Raw genomic sequence first — 20,358 nt, 5'->3', positions numbered from 1 at the left:
TCGTCCATTAATCCAAATGCATTTACTTCCACCCTCTTGCTGTTGGATGCTGGGGTTACAAAGATAAATGAGACACAGAGCCTGCCCTGAAAAGATGCACTGTTTGATGAGGAGAGATGGGCTCAAAACAGTTAATATACCTACGATGTCGGAGAAAAGTGAGTCAGGAGGCAGCCCTGGCCCACTCAGAGGAGTCAGACAATGCCTCTCAAGGAGTAGATTTTGGAATTATTTGAAGGATGATTTTCTTCATCAGGTGAGGGGCGATGGACTAAGGGGAGAGGAAAGAGCCTATGGAAAGGCAAGGAAGTGACAGGCTTGTCAGGAGAACTACTTGTAGGAAAGGCATGTGTTTATTCAAACATTCAACAAGTATTTAAATGTTGACTAGATGCTAAGTTTGAGTAGCTCGAAGTCGCTAAACAAGGACTAGTGCAGATTTAGGAGGGTAAACATGTTATGTGTGAAGGAATTGGCAGAGGGGAAGAGGGGAAGGGGTTTTGAGTTCTAAGAGGAAAATGTAGCTGTAGCTACTATCTTACCACATGCCAGGCCCAGTTTAAAGGGCTTTAATAACATTTAAGTACATATTATCATATGTAATCTCTTGAACGAAAGAATAAATGGACTCATTGAATAAGTAACATTTTCAGAGCCTAGTTAGCAAGTGGGTCAGGAGGCTTGCTTATCTAATTCTGGTGCCCTTGGCCTAACCACTAATAGACTATTATTGTCTTCCCAGTTGTAGATAGAATTATCAGTTTTAGGTGATGACTAAAATCACAGGCTGGGTAAACATTTTCCAGCTGGAGACTGATACTGGGAAGGAACCCTGGGAATCATAATGCAAATGGAGAAGTCTGTGAAAACACAGTAATAATTCTATTTCTATACTTATTTATTTTTGGCCAGATTATTTCTGGTGCCATTTACCAAATGAAGGGCTGAATTTCACTGGGGTTAGCCGGGTTGAAGTCGTCTACACATCTGTCACCCACATCAAAACCAGGACGAATCAAGAAGTAACTCGAGTTTTCTGGCACTCTTGACTCCACAATCTAGGATCTAGGGCACTGTTCTAAGATGGTCCTCGTTTTTGGTTCCGGGGATTTCTTTTTCATGTGATCGCATACGATTATTATTATTATTTTCTTGGTGGAGAGCTTTGGCCAAGCTGCCGATCTTGGAGAGCAGGTGATTACCGATCACTAGCGTTTTCTGGGCGAGACGGTTGCACTAACCCCCTCCCCTCCTCCCCCGCCCCCCTCCTCCCAGCGTCTGGAAAGGTGCAGAATCTGCTAAACCGTGCATCGCACAGCGGCGGCCGGAGCAGACGCGGGATGGTCGCGTGTCCCCAGCAGAGCAGAGGGGGGCAGCCAGAGAGCCTGGAAAAGGTAAGGGCAGAGAATCCGGGCGCGTAAGGGCGTCTAGAAAGAGCAGAAGGTCAATTGGGCGGGGGAGACAGTTGCTGAGTGCAGGTGTGGAAAGGGCTGCCTCAAGGCCCACCCTTTGCAGCCGAGGGGGCGGGGAGCCAGGCCAGGGCGCCTCGCGGGGGACAGGGAGACTGCGGACTGGGCGCGCTCCCCAGTCACTCTCTCGCCCTCGTTCCCAAGGCCTTAGAGAACGGCCCCAGCCCAGAGGCCCAGCCTGCCGGCGCCAGCACCGCAGCGCCGGCCGCGGCCGCTACTGCGGGGGGCCGGACCGCCGCCAGGGGGCGGGAGCTGCGCCGCGAACAATGGCCGCGCTCGGCCGCGGGCCGGCTAGAGGAGGAACGGAGCGAGGGCCGGAGCCGGGCGCGCGGCCCGGGTCCGCGGAGGTCCGGGAGCGCGCGCGCGCGCGCCGGGCTCGCAGGGACGCGGGAGCGGCTGCGCAGGCGGGGGCGCGCGGCGCGGGCCCGGGAGGGCGCGGCGGGAGCGCTAGGAAGGCGGGCGGAGGCGGGGGGCGGGGAGCCGGAGGGGTGGAAGCCGGCGGCGGCGGCGGCGGCGGCGGCGGCGGCCGAGCGGGGTCAGTCCTCTGTAGTGCTTGCCAATGTTGGAGCCGTCTGCAAAGTGTCCCTGGCAAGAAGGTAAATACCCTCGTTGGGGGCGTCCGGGAGGCCCCGACTTCCGCCCCGCTGGCGGAGGAGACAGAGGGCGCTGGGGAGCCTTGCAGGTCCTCGGCGCGCGGCGAACCCCGAGAAAAGCGGCCCCTTGGCGGCCTCCCCTCCCCCGCGCCTTCCCTCCCTCCTCGGGATCTCTCCAGGCGGGAGGGGGGAGGGGAGGAGGGCCGTGGGGGTGCGGAGGAGCCGGGGACGGGGCGAATGAATTGGGGGGGGGGCGCGTGTGTGGAGGGGTGGGACGACACAGGTGTCCGGAGGGGAGGAGCCGGGAGGAAGGCGAGGAGGCCGGCATAAATGGAGTGCCGCGGTTGGGGGTGGGGTGGGGGAGGCAGGCTCCCGACGGAGGGCGCGGAAAGATGGGGTCTTGGGGGCCCGGGGGGTAACTGCCCGAAGAGAGGCCGGTGGGTGAAGCGGCGGTGTGGGAGGGAGGGGGAGGGCCCGAGGGTGGGTCCCTGCGGAGGGGAGGGGAGGCGAGGAGAGATGGAGCGAGGCCGTAGGAGGGTCTGCAGGGAATGGCCCTCGGGGCGCGGGAGGAGCGGCGGGCCGGGGGCGCGCCTTGGGGTGGTGCTGGTGGCTATTTCTGTATAATGGGCAAGTGGTGAAGACGTAACACGCCGAAATGGGGAAGGTAGGTGGGGCCGAGGGGGGCAAAATATATCCTATGACTGGCAAGTTCTGCTGTGGCTCGTTAAGAACTACTACCGTGAGGGCTCGGCTTAAAGGGGTAGTTGGCAGTTAGTGACCTTGCCGAGGTGAAGGGAATTGGGCGGAGAGACAAAGATCGGTTACGGAATCCACTGTGTGAGGGCAGAGCCTCCAGTGCCTCCCGGGGGAGCCGGGGATTGTGATGAGGGGGGTGTTCTGCAGAGGCAATCGAGGAGACGCTGAACTGGGATCCTTAGGGAGGGGGGCGGGGATAATGGCCTCGGGCTTCTGGAAGTCCCTGGAAATACGTGCAGAATTTTGCATTTGTGAATAATTTTCTTTGGAAGGGATCCATATTCAGCGTGACCCCGCCGCTTCCCACACCCCCAAAAGGTTAAGAACTCCTAGGGTAGTGGTGGACCGTTCAATTAAGGGAATGCACTAAAGGGCTTTGAAGTGGGCGGTTCCGGCACCAACGATGGAGATGATCCTTTAAAGGTATTTCACTGTTAGCGGAAAACCCTTATTTTTAATATTTCGATTTCACAATTTTGGTGAACTTTTGGCGAGCATTCTCTTCTGATGCATCCTTTCATTTTAAGAAACCAAGAGTTCAAGAACACTTGAACTCGAAATTGTGATGGGGAGGCAGGATAATAGTAACCTTGTAGGAGAAAAGATTGCAACGTTTCTCCAGGAGGGCATTTCTTTTCCTAGTCCTTTCTAAAGATGATTCAAATATACTGTTGTGAATTGAGCTGCGGTGGAAAAAAATTAGTTAATAAAACAATCAAAACCCAGACATCCTGTATCTCATTTGTTTTGTAATATGGCAAGTGTTTGATTTTTCCGTTTGTCTATATTTTGCTGCAAACCAGAGATCTCCTCTATCACTGGAATCGTAGATTTGCTGCATTTTGCAGCAGGCCTATATTAAATTTGTGAGGCATTTATACCAAACTATGGGGTGTGTATGCTGCTGCTTTTTTTTCCTGCTATGATTTCAGCTCAAGTCACCATTGCCACATGTCATTATGTAGCAGTGTAGTTTGAAATTTATTTGTAAGTGATCGTTAGTTGGTAGGATATGGTGCATATTTCCTAACAAATTACTGAATTTTCCTCAGAAATCCATTTTGTATTTGTAAAAATGTTGCTGTATAATCAGAATATGTATTGTTAACTACAGATGGAATGCCATGTAATTTTTAAGTTTTAACTTTTTATTTGGAAATAATCTCAGGCTTGTGGGAAACTAGCAAGAATAAGAATAATACACAGAATATTCATATAACCTTTACTCAGACTCACCTGTTACCATTTTATTTACTTATCACTAGATCTGGATCTGTCGTATGTACATAATATTTTTTCCCTAATCATTGAGGGTAAGTTACACTGTGAATCTTTATTCCTCATCAGCATGGAAAACCATATACATTTTATATTTTAGCTTCCTTGGCTTGCCTGGATGAAGTTCTAGGAAAGAGTGGCTTGGTTTGGTTTTTAACCAAGAATATCGGAAATATCTAAGATGATCAGACTTTTCAGTGTGTAAACAGCACAGAAAGTGGGGCTGAGTGGTTTTCCTGTTTTAGGATCAGATTCTGGAAGATATAATTGGCCAATACGTTGGGATTTTTTCTTTGTAGATAACCTCTTTACTGTTACTCCCTCCTTTTGTTCACTTTGAGTTCTGGGTATCTGATAATTTATGTGTACAGATCATAATAAAGAGAAAAGCCTAGATACTGTAAAATTGAATTGTGTTACTATGAGACTGAGTAGTTGGAGACATGCACAGTATGATCAAATTATGTGTAGATATATTAGTGCCTCTTATAGGCACTCAAGAAAATATTAGATGAGTGTCTAGAATCCATAATAATTATAATTTATATGTATCTAATTATTTGATTTTAAATAAATCACCAAAGTTCTAAAGGAACCTTGCCATTATGTTGTCTGAGAGATCAAGACCTTTGTGACAGGAAAAATTTTAAGAGGTGAAGTCTTTACGTATTTGTTATTTATGTATTTATTAATGTGTAATAAAGAAATGAGGACTTCACACCAGACCATAGTAGGTTTTAATCCTAGCGGTGGACTATGGGGATGTAACAACTTCTAGAAAAGCAGAGATAACCCCTACATCCCAAGGTGATGAGGATTACATGAGTTAATATAAAAATGGCAAAATAGAGCATGTGGTATATAACATTAGTGTTTGTTAAATGTTAGTTTTTTTTCTTGGTTGGTGGTGAGTTTTCTATATACTTAGAATCTTTCACAGGCTCTTAAGAGATTTTAAAATTTATATTAAATTATTTTGCTTTTCTTTTTTTAAATGTTTTATTTATTTCTAGGAGAGAGAGAGAGACAGCGTGAGCAGGGGAGGGTCAGAGAGAGAGGGAGTGACAGACTCTGAAACAGGCTCCAGGCTCTGTGCTGACTGCACAGACGCGGGGCTCAAACCCACGAACCGCGAGATCATGACCTAAGCGAACGTCGGACGCTTAACCGACTAAGCCACCCAGGCGCCCCTAAGTTGCTTTTCTTACATAAAAGTTTTTTTGGGCGCCTGCTTCTAAAAAGAAATGAAATTAAAAAAAATATTTTCTAATGCTTTTTAAGGACCCCATGAAGCTTTGAGCTGATACTTAGTTTTATGGTACATTGGAGCCTATGAATGGTATAGTAATTGTTTTGCTTTTCATATTGTCCAGCAAAGCATTTAAGAGAAGATTGCCTGTCAGTTGTGGGATGGTGCTAATATAACAATATGTAGAGAAATTAATAATGCTGTTTTATGAAGCAATAATCAAATGTTGAAGTTTTGTACAGCTTTCAATTTATCACATGGGTAAAATCTGATAATAAAAGCAGCAAGTTATATCAGCAATACATTTCACATACTTGTTGGACTTCCAGTTCTTCATGAGCAGCAAATCTTCTACAGTTGGTAGTGCCCTCTCTCCGTAAATTACTCTGCCTGTTTTCATGTAGTAGCTTGGAATCTGGAACTGCGTGTCCTAATGTGCCTGACGGGATAACACTGTAGGGCATTTTTGGGACATGTGAATAGGTTTCTCTAAAAGTACTTTGCTGTAATTGGAATGAACTGCAGCTGGAAACTTTTTTGATAGTGGATGGAGAAGTGGATTTTATGAAATCATAGGGAGTATAAAGCTGCTCTGCATTTTATTGATGTTTTATTAAGTTGTTTTAAATGTAGGACAGTAGAGCAGGCATGTCTGTAAAGAAGGAGTGAAGTGTTAAAGATGTGTCCCTGTGGGCATTCTGAATTGTCCTACTATGGTTCTGAATTATAATTTATGTATATATTTTTATATTTTATAGTATTTTTATAGTATAGTATATAATTTTCATAACTTGGTAAAAAGAGAGTAAGTTCAGAATATTATTAAGTTACCTCATGGAGTGCTGTTATAGACATATTAGTTTCATGTTTTAATTTATATAGATCTTTATAATTGTGAAGGAGAGGCTTACAGAATACTTAAAATTTTATGGTCAATTTTAAGCAGTTTTGTCTTTACTTACAACTACCTTTTGTATCGGAAGATTAGAACTTCAAAAAATGTAACCTTCTGTCTTATTGTGCTCACTTCTTGCAATCAGCCCACTAGTGTTACAGACTGTAATATCAAAGAGCACCCCTGTATTTACTGCAGCGTTATTTACAATAGCCAAATTATGGCAGCAATCTAAGTGTCTATCGATATATGAATGGATAAAGGAAATGGGGTGTATATACACAATGGAGTATTATTCATCCATAAAGAAGAATGCAATCATGCCATTTGCAACAACATGGATGGATCTAGAAAATATAATGCTAAGTGAAATAAGCCAGTCAGAGAAAGACAAATACCATATGATTTCAATTGGACGTGGAATTTAAGAAACAAGGCAAATGAACAAGGCAAAGAGACAAACCAAAAAATAGACTGTTAACTATAGAGAACAAACTGATGTTTACCAGAGGGGAGGTGGGTGAAATAGTTAAAGGAGGTTAAGAGTACACTTATCTTGATAAGTACTGAGTACTGTATAGAATTGTTGAATTATTATATTGTATATCCAAAACTAATATAACACTGTATGTTAACTATGCTGGAATTAAAATAAAAAAAACAAAGTCTAATATTGAAGAAACACGTAAAGGTCTATAGATAAGCATTTATAACTTTTAGAGGCTTATATTGGATAAAAACAAAATAGGACTTCTCAAATTTGGTGAGTGGAGAATTCTAAAAAGTAAGGGACACTAAATCACTGAGATGCTTTTAGTGACTTAATCATGATTTAGCTTCCAAGTGAATTATTTTCAGTGAAAAAAATGAAAATTGGGTCTATATTTTTAGTTATACCTAGTATATTTTACTACCATGACTACTGTGGCATTTTTAAGTGATTTCTTTTTTTAAATAAATTGTATATGTCCAAGTTTCATAATTTATCATTTTCAAGTTCTAATGTAACTCATTTACTCATGTTAAACAGGGAATTAATTTCTTTGGTTTACCTAGGTATGTTCATTAATACCTAAAGGACCATAGGAGTATAGAATTTTAGAGTTGAATGGATTGTCTTATTTATTGCATAACAAATTACCCCGGGAAGTAAGGGCTTAAAACAACGAACATTTATTACTCAGTTTCTGTGGGTTAAAAATCTGGGTGCAGCCTATCTGGTACTTGTTGCTTAAGGCCCCTTAGAGGTTGCAGGTCAGCACTGGAGCTGTGGTCTCATCTGAGAGTTTGACTGGAGGAAGACCTGCTTCCAAGCTCATTCATGTAGCTCTTGGCAAGATTCAGTTGCTTGGGAGGTATTGGACTGAAGGCTTCCGTTTCTTTTGAGTTGTTGGCCAGAAGCCTCTCTTGGTTCTTTGCTATCTGGGTCTGTCCAAAGGGCAGCACACAGTGTGGCAGCTAGTTTGCTTCAGAGCAGACAGGTGGGAGAACAAGAGCAGGTAACATCCAAGATGGAAGTTGGGATCTTTCTGTAACCCAGTCTTGTGAGCTGGATCTCATTTGTGTTGTATCCTCTTTGTTAGAGGCTGCCTACCACAGTGACTTCAGTTTACTTTTTACAGATTTAAAAAAGAAAGAAAGAAAGAAAGAAAAAGAACTCAAAAGACACACAAAGTAGTTTGCCAAGGCTCAACGGGTAATCTCCTGAAGAGCTTGGAATAATATTCAAATTCAGTGATCCCCAGCCATTGTGCTGTTTCTACAATATATGATTTTTTTTGAAAATACAAAAATCGTTACAGGTGCTGACATCACTCTTATAAGATATGTATATTGAAAACTTTCAAATTCATTTGAATTGACCTCAGTCAGTGTCATCTTGGGAAAATGGTAATCCTATGTATACACATACACACACACACACGGTATACATGACTGTGTATATATAAGAATCTATGTATATGTATATAATGTATTGTGTGTGTGTTGTGTGTATATATTAAGAACCTTTGCTTCTGAAGGAAAATTTAATATTAAAGTTTCACAGCATAGAAGATTGTTACCCAAGTGATTTGGATTTAGTTCTTCAAGACTGTGTTGTTGCTTTTTAGATAAATTTTTTTGAAGGTAGTGTCTGAACATAATTCATTTTTCTTATTTTTTTTAGTAGGCTCTATGCCCAATGCAGAGTTTGAACTCACAACCCCTAGATCAGGAATCTCATGTTCTATTGACTGAGCCAACCAGGAGCCCCCATAATTTATTTTTTATGTAAACTTTTTACATTGTAAGATCCCATGATTTATTTGTTTGTTTATAGATTTGGGTTTTCTGTCCTTCTTTGGTATCTATTTAAGTGTAGAAGAGGTTTGCCACATGCCAAGAAATATAATTATGGTGGGGAGGTCAGACCCAGAAGGAAACAAATTTAAATGTAACAGTTGGATATGTCAGGACAGTGAGGTTTTTTTTCCTGAAAATTGTAATGTGAAATTTTATTGTGCATGCTGCTTTTATAATGATGATAAACAAAACCACAAACAGAAAAAAAAAAAACCCAGCTGGATTATCTTACTGCATACTCTTCCATACCACCTAGAGAGTAAGTGTTATGTCTTCTTTAGGCTTAATTTATTTTATAGAGCTTGGAAACAAAGCTGTTTAAAACTTTATTTGAGTATGTTAAATTTTAATCTGAAATTTTCAGATTGTTTTTAATAGCTTCACTTTTGCTGGAATTATCTCTGAACCAGAAGGGTCATCTTTCAGCCTACATCTGCACTGTCCCCCCAGTCACATATGGTTATTTAAATTTAAATTAATGTTAAAGAAAATTTTTAAAAAATTAAAAATTTACTTTCTTGTTGCATTAGCCACATGTCAAGTGCTCGGTAGCCATGTGTGACTAGTGGCTACTGGATTAGACACTGCAGATAAGTAACACGTGTTTATCATCATAGAAAGTTCTATGTTGATCTTGTTCTACTCCATTTTTTATTTGATTTTGATCAAAGACGTGTTTAAATTGCTAATCATTGAGATTACCAACTAAGTTGAACTTTATTTCTTCATTTTCATTTTCCAGTTTTTGGAGCCGTGAGGGATACAGCAGTTTGGTCAATATTGTTTTAACATGCTTCAAATAAATCAGGTGAGTTTGTGTTAAGGCATGTCCTACTTACATGGTGCTTGGGCCATAAATTGTGGAACATTTTAACCCAGCTTTTCTGTAACCATGACCTGACCACCGCTTTATAGAGCAATTACGTACTATATATTCATCATAGGAGACTGTGTAGGGCAGGTTGTTTAAGGATTATAGTGATAGTTCTCAAAGTTGTTAACTTTTCAGTGTGCAGAGCAGGTGTGTCTGTTCCTTTTGATGTTCCATCCTTCCAAGACTTAGTGAGTTCAGACTGCTTATAATTGTGATTTAGCTTCAGTAGGTGGCAGTTCTGTAGACTGAAAGCATTTCTAGTGACAGATCTTGTGAAGTAGTTATATCAATATGTAAAAAAAAAAAAAGTTCCTTTCTGGGGCACTGGAAAAGGCTAGAAGGAAGTATTTTGTTAAATAAACTTTAGCCTATAATGTCTTAGACTCCTGAAAGGAATATTTTTGTTAGGGCTTGGCATTTCTCCAAGGACTTTATACATTTCACCTTATTCATTCTGAACAAATAGGGCATTGTATTGTAAGTATACTATTAGGAAATACTTTTTTTAATTTCAGATTTGTAAGTCAAGAGAAAAATAATTAATTTGATCACAAGAAGTAACGAATTTTGTGTGTAAGTGATTTAACGAAGTAATACACTCCCACCCCTGCCCTGTCCAGCTCAGCTTCAGTAATAGCCTCCAGTTGTGCATCACACACCATCTCTCAGCCAGTGACTTCTAAGTTTATATATACTTAGCCTAGCTCTCTCTTCTGAGGTCCACATTCATGTAGCCGTTGCCAACCTGATCTCTTTTGACTTGGGTATCTTTATGCATCTCAGAATTAATATGGGCCCAAGAAACAGTCCCAATGCTTTGATACACCAGGCTGAGTTTCTGGGTTGGTTGAGGTCATTGTTCCAGCTGCAGGGGCTTTGCGTAGATTGCCTCTGCCTGGGCCTCTGTGTCCGCTGTGGTTGGCTCACTTGACTCTGAAGCCTAGTGTTTGCTCTCATAGCACCCTGCCCTTTTATTAATGATGTTCTAACATTTGCAGTTCTAGTCAAATATCTAATTGTTTGCTTAACATCTTTGTTCCTTGTTATAGACTGTATGCTACATGAAGGTAGTGACTCTCCTGGTTTATTCTTGTATCCCCAGGTCCTAGAATTAGTTCTGGTTGGATATGGTTTTTCTTGTATTTGCTGAATGAGTGCATAGATGGTGCTGGGGTTGTCACTAAAGCAAGGAAATCTCCATTCTTTTCAACAATAACTGCATAACTGTATTGTCGCTTTAGGTATTCTGTGCTTGCTTTAGAAAAATGCCATTAACATACAATTTCTTTCTTATGCAGAGTTGTTCTGTGACTTTCTCCTTGTACTAGAAAATTTTCTCTTGCAACAAATACTGCTTTCATCCAAGGTGATACTAGTGTAAGTTTAAAGGAATCTTAGGGGTGCCCGGGTGGCTTAGTCGGTTAAGCGTCCGACTTTCGCTTAGGTCATGATCTCGCGGTTCGTGGGTTTGAGCCCCGCGTCGGGCTCTGTGCTGACTGCCAGCTCAGAGCCTGGAGCCTGTTTCAGTCTGTGACTCCCTCTCTCTCTGACCCTCCCCTGCTCACGCTGTCTCTCTCTCTCTCCTAGAAATAAATAAAACATTTAAAAAAAGAAAAAATAAAGGAATCTTAAAGCTGTACCATGCTTGGTGCTTTCTGTGCCTTCATAGTTGGTGTCTCATGCTATGGGATGGAGGTTTAGGTGACATGTCTTGCAAACTATGTTGTAGGTTTGGGTTGATGCTAAGTGTATGGATACCTCCTATTATATGGGTACAATCAGAAGAATAATTTGTTTCATATTCTACCGCAGACAGGTGGAAATAAACATTCTTTTTATGCCAGTCAGCATCTATAAAATCTATATAGATTAGTCCTACTGAAGATTTACTGTTGGTGCGACTGGCCGTGTTGAATCAGGCATTACAGACAATTCCAGGCAACGCTCTGCAAGGCCACAAGCAGTTCTGTGTGCTTTGGCTGGAATTGTACACAGCGCTTGGAGATATATGTGCTGTCCTGGTAACAGACATGTATTTTTAGACTCCCCTCAGGACTCTCTTGTTATCGACTAAGTTTCATCCCCCCCAAATGTTCAAGTATGAGGGGAAGAATTAATCCGATTTGGAATAGAAGTTATAGAGAAAATTTTTTCTTCAGCCAAACTTAAATTTGTGTTTTATCTTTTTCATGGTGACTGCTTTCCCATTAGAATGGGACGTCTTAAGATAACTGTGAAAAAGTATGAAAATGCGGTTGAAGCTGACACTTACCTTGAAGCAGTTGAGGCTTTTACTGAGTTATTTTCAATACTGTCTTTCAGATTCATACCAAATTTTTATTTGAGAGGTCATTTTGTTTGTTGTCTTAACTTAAGACACCTGAGTAGTACTAACACATTCTTCCATGTGTGTTCCTAGAACTAATTAAGAACAAGGCTGTTGAGTTCAGATATTTGATATTTTATTTGATATTAATTCTTCCTGACATTTTTAGGGATCACGGGAATGTCCTGTGTTCCGTTACAGTAATGGCACTCCTGACTTTAAATTGTGCTCTTCAGTTTTATTTTTGCCTTTTAAGAATGTGTGTTATCCGTGTACAACCCATGTAGAAAAATTAGGTAGTAGAGATAAACAAAAAGAAAAAAATCACAAATAATTACACTATTCTTTTACAGAGATAATCACAGCTAAACATTTTGGGGTGTATACTTCTAGATTATTTTTTTCTATGCAGGTATGTTTTTATGTGAATATATGTTATTTTAAAAACTGGGATAATATAATAGTCTGAAGTGACTTAATAATTCACAGTTTGGAAGTACTAAATTTGTTTAATCAAACCCTTATTTTTGGACAGATTTTGTATTATAGTTAGTGCCACAGTGATTTTTTTCTTCTTTTTTTACATATAACTATGTTCCTTTGTCCATTATTTTCTGTAATTAATTATTAGAAACGGAAATACTGGTCAAACAAGTATACAAATTTTAAAGATATTTGACACATAAATGCCCAAAATACAAAATTATATCTTTTAGAATGCCTTTTTTCTTACTTTCTTGACAAATTTTCAATGTTTGCCAATCTGACAAAAAGTGATATTTTAATTTGCATTTCTATGATTTGCTTCTGTTTGTCGTTCTTTTGTGTTCTGTCTTTTGTGAATTGTTTATATGTGTCCACCAGTAACTTTTCCTTTTTATTTGTAAATAAAATGATTTGGGTTATAATCCCTTGAACATTTTCTGAACTAGTATTTATAATCATTACTTTATATTTTTCATTCATTATTAAATAAATAACAAGTGGGAACCTAGGTTTCCAGGTACTGTACTAAGTAGGAGTTTGGTATATTTTGGACCTTTCTCTCTGATTATTAATTAGGGAACCCCTAGGAAAGCTGTAGCAAATATAAATTAAGAAGGCATGTGTGCTATGAAATAACATTTTTAAGTGAGTGCCTGAAATAAGGCAAAGTTTTTGGGGTTCATTGGTGAGGCAGACTTGACAGGGCACGTATTCTCCTGGGTTTAAGGGGAAGTCTATATTAGGCAGCTGTAGCACTGGGAGAGTCAGCAGCAGGGTATTAACAGCAGTCTCACTAGTCCGGTGGTTTCTTCGAAAGAGTTTTGCTGTTAGATCTTGGGAACATAGGAGCTGGAGGAATCTCTAAGGCTTGCCTCAAGTAGAATGAGAGGTCAGGCAGGACAACACAGTATTTCAGAGTCAGAAGAGTGGGAGGGGGAGCCAGGTGTTATGTAGGAAGAAAAAAGTTGTACCAAGATACACTGCAAACTATAAAGCCACAGTAGGATTATCAAGAAACCAAGACTTAGAGTTTAAGGGATAATGATAACCTATCTCACAGGCTTGTTGTGAGGAGTAATTAAACTGATGAAGGCAAAATGCTTAGCATTGGCCCTGGTACCATAGCTACTGCTACTTATATTGCTGCTGCTGTTGCTCTCTAGCTCTGGAGATTGATGAGAAAGGAGGCAGACATTTAGATTGGTCATTAGAGTAGAGTAGTTGTTTGGGAGAATGAAAAGCACTTGGACGTTTCTCATGCCTAGGTCTGCTATAAGTGCTCTCTTCGTTTGCAATTGGCATCAAGAACTCTATTCTTTTCTCTTAAAAGCTGCTTCTACTTACTCTTATTTTTTCTTCAAGTCTGGCTATGGAGTAGGATCTACAATCTACCCATCTCTCTTGAAACCATAGGATGCAGTCTATAGTTAGAGGATGAAAAAAATAACGTAAGGAGGTTAAAATGTGTAAGAAGGACTTTGGCTTTCTGCCATGTTGACATAACAAGATTTTTCCTCTGTGTGGCCAGCTTCCAAGGTGGGCCCAGTGATCCTTGCCTCTTAGTGTTTATACCATTGTATAATCCTCTCACACATTGTGTGGCCAGTAGAATATGGTGGAAATAATAGATCATTTCCAAGGGTAGGTTATAAAAGACATTGCGGCTTTTGCCTCTTCTCTCTCCCTCTGTGCTGCCCTCCGCCTACTTTCCTTCCTTTCCTTGCTCATTCAGAGTAGTTAGCTGCCATGTTGTGAATAGCTCTATGGAGAGGCCCATGTGGTGAGAAATTGAGGCCTCCTGTCAACAGCTAACAAGGAACCGAGGCCTCTAGCCAACAGTGTGTGACTGAGTCTTCTTGGAAGCAGGTCTTCCAGCCCTTGTCAAATTTCCAGCTGTAAACTACTGGCCCACCGGCATCTTGACTGCCACCTCATGAGATATCCTGAGCTAGAACCACCCAGCTAAGCTGGTTCTTGATTGCCGAACCTATGTGAAAAAAAATAAATGCTTGTTTTTTAAGATGCTAAGTTGGGGGTAATTTGTTATGCAGCAGTAATATACTCTCCCTCCTCAAACAACCTGAGAACATGTAGATATGTAAACAATGATTTTTAGATAGTGGATGATAGGTGGCATCATACTGTGATCCCTGAGATAATGGAAACAAATGAGGTAAGCCCTTCTTTACACTAGTTTACGGTAGAGCCTACACTAGTTTACTAGTTTCCCTGAGATAATGGAAACAAATGAGGTAAACCTTCTTTACACTTGTTTATATAGGCTACAGTGCAAGGAGGAGGAACCAAAACGGATTTCACTTTCATTGGGATTAGGAAACAAAGATAAGAGTTTGGGAAGGCCAAGATGGTTAGAATTGCAGGGCAGAGTGCCAGAGAGAAGAGACTTAGGGGGAGAGGGGTAAGTATATAGGTAGGTAAAAAAGTGCACTCAAGCATGAATACATTCTGGCGATCTGAAGAACTTGGAGTGTTCTTCTCGAGTTTTTGGCTGAGTTCCGATCTGTAGATGCATGGCAAGACTTACTCAAAGTCAGGGAAAGAATGACTGGAAAGCAGTAAGAAAACAATTTCCAGAACTGTTACAGGGCTGATAATAGTTTGTATCTAGATTATCTAGAGTCTAAAGACCTTCTAATACATGAGGCATTGGGAAGAGTCTTGAGAAGGCTTCAAGTGATCCCAGGTTACTTACCTGTGCATCCAAACGAAGTCCACTAAAGGAATACAACACAATTCAGAATCCAACAATGTAAAATTTATAGTTTTCATCATTCGGTCAAAAATTCCAATGTTTACCTCACTTTGAATAAGGAATAGAGCATCTAGACAGATCAGTAAGGAAATAGAGGACTTGAACAACACTGTAAGCCAGTTAGACCTAAATGACATACACAAAACACTCAGTAAGAGCAGAATATACATTACATTATTTCAAGTGCACATGAGACATTCTTCAGGGATGGTCCATATATTAGGCCACAAAAAAGTCTGCATACATTTTAAACAGTTGAAACCATAAAAGTATCTTCTTCAGTCACAGTGGAATGAAGCTCCAAATCAATAACAAAGAATACTGGAAAACTCAAAAATATGTAGAAATTAAATAGCACACTTGTAAATAACCAGTAGGTCAAAGAAGAACTCACGGGAAATTAGAAAATTATTAGCAACAAATGAAAATGGAAACACAGCATACCATAACTTATGAGATGCAGCAAAAGTAGTACTCATAGGGAAATTTATAGCAGTAAAGACCTATATTTAAAAAGAACTGAAACAAATCTAAGTTTTTACTTTAAGGAAACTAGAAACAGAGGAGCAAATTAAATCCAAAGCGAGCTAAAGAAAGGAAATAATAAAGCGGAGATAAGTGAACTAGGGAATAGGAAACAATATAGAGAATCTGCAAAACCAGAATCTTTTCTTTGAAAAGATCAACAAAATTGACAAATCTTTACCTAAACTAACTTAGACTGACAAAGGGGAGGGGCGGGGGAAGCAAAGACACACATAACTAAAAGCAGTGAAGGTGGGGATATTGCTGCTGACCTTAAAGAAATAAAAAAGGTTATAAGAGAGTACTATGAACAATTGTATGTCAACAGATTGGATATTATACATGAAATGGACAAATTCCTAGAAACACAGATTACCAGAACGACTTAAGCAATAGAAAATAATAACCTACAACAAGTAAATAGATTGAATTAGTAATAGAAATAATAACAGATCTCTCCCAAACAAAGAAAAGTCCAGGACCAGATGGCATTACTGGTGAATTCTACCAAACATTTAAAGAAGAGTGAACACTTATCCTCTCAAACTCTTCCAAAAATTAAGAGGACAGAGAATACTTGCTAATCCTATGAGACCAGCATTACTCTGATACCAAAGCCAAACAGATACCATGAGAAACAAAACAAAAAACTGAAGATTAATATTCTTTATGAGTTTAGATGTAAAAATCCTCAACAAATCACTAAGAAACTAAATCCAATAGTATATTTTAATGATTATACACCAGGACCAAGTGGGATTTATCCAAGTGGGAATGCAAGGGCAGTTCAACATAGAAAAACCAATCCATGTAGTACCTTGCATTAGTAGGATGAAGGGTAAGAAATAAACATCACCAGTTGATATGGAAGGCTTTTGACAAAATATAACACCTGTTTATAATAGAAATACTTCAAAACTGGAAAGAGAAGGGAAATTCTTCAATATGATAAAGGGATTCATGAAAAACCCATATTAGCATACAACTCAATGGTGAAGGACAAAACTTTTCCCTGTGGTCAGAAACAAGACAGGTGCCCATTTTCACACTGCTGTTCAGCATTGTGGTAGGAGTTATATAGCCAGAGCAGCTAGGCAAGAAAAAAGACATTTAAATTGGGAAGGAAGAAGTAGAACTGTTTCTATTTTAGATAACATATATAGAAAACCCCAAAGAATCTACAAAAACCCACTAGAGCTAGTAAACAGATTCAGAAAAATAGTAGGTACAGGATCAAACACAAAGTAAAATTGTGTTTCTGTATACCACAATCCAAAAAGGAAAAGAAGGAAACTGTTCCATTTAATAATGTCCAAAAATTTAAAGAATTGAAAGATCCATATATTGAAAACCATAAAACGTTGTTGAAAGAAATTAAAGAAGATCTAAATAAATGGAAAGACATTCTGTGTTTATAGATAAGAAGATTTCATATTGTTGAAGTGGCAATACTATGCAAAACAATGTACAGATTCAATGAGGTCTCTATCAGAATTCTAGTGACCTTTTTGCAGAACTGGAAAAACAGGTTTCTAAATTCGTATGAAATTGCGATGGGTTCAAATAGCCAAATCTCTATTCTTAAAAAAGAACAGAGTTGGAGGACTCATACTTCCCCATTTCATTTTTTAAAATTAATTAATTAAAATTTTTTTAATAGTTTATTTTTGAGACAACATGAACGGGGGAGGGGCAGAGAGAGAGAGAGGGGGGGACACAGAATCTGAAACAGGCTCCAGGCTCTGAGCTGCCAGCACAACCCGATGCGGGGCTCAAACCCATGAACTGCGAGATTATGACCTGAGCCGAAGTTGGATGCTTAACCGACTGAGCCACCCAGGTGCCCCACATACTTCCCCATTTCAAAACATGTTATAAAGCTACAGTAGTCAAAACAGTGTGGTACAGACATAAGGATAGACATACAAACCAATGGAATAGAATTGAGAGGAGAAAAACTAATCCTATCTATCTATCTAATCTTTTATCTATCTATCTATCTATGTATTTATCTGTCTATCAGTCAGTCTGTCTTTATCTACAGATGATTTTTGACGGAGTGCCATGACCACTCAGTGCAAGAAAGAAAAATTTCTTTAACAAATAGTTTTGGGACAACTAGATACCCACATTGAAAAGAATACATTTAGACCCCTACCTCACACCACATTAAAATATCAGCTCCAACTTTTTTTGGGGGGGGGGGGGGATGGTGATACCTGGATGACTCACTTGGTTAAGCATCCTATTCTTGGTTTCGATCATGGTCATGATCTCATGGTTTGTGACTTTGAGCCCTGCATTAGGTTCATTGCTCCTGGTGTGGAGCCTGCCTGGGATTCTCAATTCTGTCTCTCCTTTTCTCAGAATAAAACTTAAAATATTTTAAGTCTAAGTGAATCAATGACTTAAATTTAAGAACTAAAACCCTGATAACTCAATAACAAAACTACAAACAACCCAACTAAGAAATGGGAAAAGGACTTTTTTTTTTTTTTTTAAATATTTTTATTTATTTCTAGGAGAGAGAGAGACAGCGTGAGCAGGGGAGGGTCAGAGAGAGAGGGAGATACAGACTCTGAAATAGGCTCCAGGCTCTGAGCTGGCAGTCAGCACAGAGCCCGACGCGGGGCTCGAACCCACAAATCGTGAGATCATGACCTAAGCGAAAGTCGGACGCTTAACCGACTAAGCCTCCCAGGCGCCCCGGAAAAGGACTTAAATTGACAATTTTCCAAAGAAGATACACCAGTGACCAATATGGATATGAAGAAGTATTCAACCTTGTTAGTGACTGGGGAAATGCAAATGAAAAACCGCAGTGACTTCCCAGTTCATGCCCACAGGACGGCTAGAATAAAAACCAAAAACAGTAACAAGTGTTGGTACAAGGGTGCAAAGTGTTGGTATAACAGTGTACAAGGGCTCATTGCTGGAGGGAGTATAAAATGATTAACCTGTGGAAAACAATTTGGCAGTTCTTTAAAATGTTAAGCATTGGGGCACCTGGGTGGCTCAGTCAGTAGGGCGTCCGACTTCAGCTCATGATCTCATGGTCAGTGAGTTCGAGCCCCCCGTCGGGCTCTGTGCTGACAGCTCAGAGCCTGGAGCCTGCTTTGGATTCTGTGTCTCCCTCTCTCTCTGACCCTCCCCCACTCATGCTCTGTCTCTTGCTGTCTCTCAAAAATGAATAAATGTTAAAAAATTTTTTTTTTAAATATTAAACATAGAATTAGCATGTGATCCAGCCATTCTGTTCTAGGTATATACCCAAAAGGAGTGAAAACTGGTACTCCTATATATGTACACACATGTTCATAATAATACTATTTATAATACCCAAATTATGGAAGCAGCCTAAATGCTTATAGATGGAAGTATGATTAAGTATATACATACCATTGACTTCTTCAGCTATAAAACGAAAAACAAAAAACAAACCAAAAACCTCGAAGTACTGATATATGCTACAGTCTGGAGAACCTTGGAAACATTTTGCTGAGTGAATTAAGTCAGACACAAGGTCACATATTCTATGATTCCATTTATATGAAATAAATATAAGTAAACCTACATAAACAGTTCATATTTGTGTTTGCCAAGGCCTGAAGGTAGGGGAAATAGGGAGCAGCTGCCTAATGGATATAGAGTTTCTTCTTGGGGTGACAAAAATGTTTTGGAACAAGATAGAGGTGGTAGTTGCACAAAATTGTGACTGTACTGAATGCCACGGATTTGTTTTTTAAAAATATTTAATTTGATGTTATGTCAATTTTGCTTAAAATTAAGGAGTTGGGTTAAAGATGGTTCTGTAGGAAGATCCTGAACTTGCTCCTCCTACAACAAATAAACAACTACGTGTGGAATAATTTCCTCTGAAAAAGACCAGAAGACTGAATGAACAGTTTCCACAACAAAGGACAAAAAAGACAGCATTGAGATGGGGAGAAGAGGCAGAGATATCTTGCCAAAAAACAAAACAAAACAAAAAAATCCCCCATCCCAGGTGTGATATATAATCAGGAGGGAACTAAAAAAATATGAAACTTTTCCCTGAACCAGAGGTTAGTGCTTCATAACAGGCACCCCAATCCTTGGGTCCTGCGTAACAGACAAACCACATAAATACTGGGATTTGAGAACCAACTGGGATTATATCCAGAAAAACCATAGAACTATAGGTGTGGAGAACCCACTCTTAAAGGATTAGCACACGTACTCATCCTAGGACCAGCACAAAAATATGCATTTGAGAAGTGCCTCTCTGAAGAAGACCTACTTAGTAATTTTAATGCGTCTGTCAGGCAGAAAAATGTTGGGACTTTTGTGGGAACAGAGACATTGGTAGGCGCCATATTTGTGACCTCCTCCTGCCTTGCTAATGTTGGTGCTGGTGGGAACCATTTTGCATCTATCTCTCAAATTTCTGGAGCCAGTGGGCATACCTAGCTGAGAACCCTGCCCAATCCCACAGCGCAATCATGTGTTGCAGCCAGGTGAAAGCTCCACATAGCCGCACGCAGCTGAGCCATTTACCAGCCTCATTCACCCTGTGCTGGAGACAGGGTGCTACCACAGTAGACAGTGAATACAGCCCACACAGGGAATCTAGCTCTGGTAGTAAGAGGGGATTGTGCTTTTGAGGTACATGTGACATCTACACAAGGCCACTCCTTGAAGACTAGGAGAGGTGGTTGATTTAACTGATACATAGAAACAAACAAGAGTCAGGCAAAATGAGTAGACAGAGACTATGTTCCAGATGAAAGAAGATAAAACATCAGAAAATGA

The 20,358-nt window shown here is 40.3% G+C and overlaps 1 protein-coding gene across 3 annotated transcripts in view; it reads left to right on the top strand.

The window, feature by feature from the left end:
• Window positions 1-1,337: 1,337 nt before the first annotated feature.
• STAU2 (staufen double-stranded RNA binding protein 2) overlaps window positions 1,338-20,358 on the top strand; it is a 298,759-nt gene continuing 279,738 nt past the window's right edge. The window contains exons 1-2 of one of the 3 annotated variants that reach the window (XM_039238380.1): window positions 1,338-1,394; window positions 9,326-9,391. In XM_039238380.1, the coding sequence (XP_039094311.1) occupies window positions 9,374-9,391 (18 nt within the window). In that variant the 5' untranslated portion in view covers window positions 1,338-1,394; window positions 9,326-9,373. Of the gene's footprint in view, window positions 1,395-1,977; window positions 2,066-9,325; window positions 9,392-20,358 lie in introns of those variants that run through there. The other 2 variants (XM_039238379.1, XM_039238381.1) reach the window with 2 other exon arrangements.

The sequence above is a fragment of the Hyaena hyaena genome, unplaced genomic scaffold (assembly GCF_003009895.1).
Source record: "Hyaena hyaena isolate Hyena2069 unplaced genomic scaffold, ASM300989v1 scaffold_139, whole genome shotgun sequence".
Classification (NCBI taxonomy): domain Eukaryota; kingdom Metazoa; phylum Chordata; class Mammalia; order Carnivora; family Hyaenidae; genus Hyaena; species Hyaena hyaena.
Note: the sequence above shows the minus strand (reverse complement) of the source record. Positions and strands in the feature narration are given on the sequence as shown.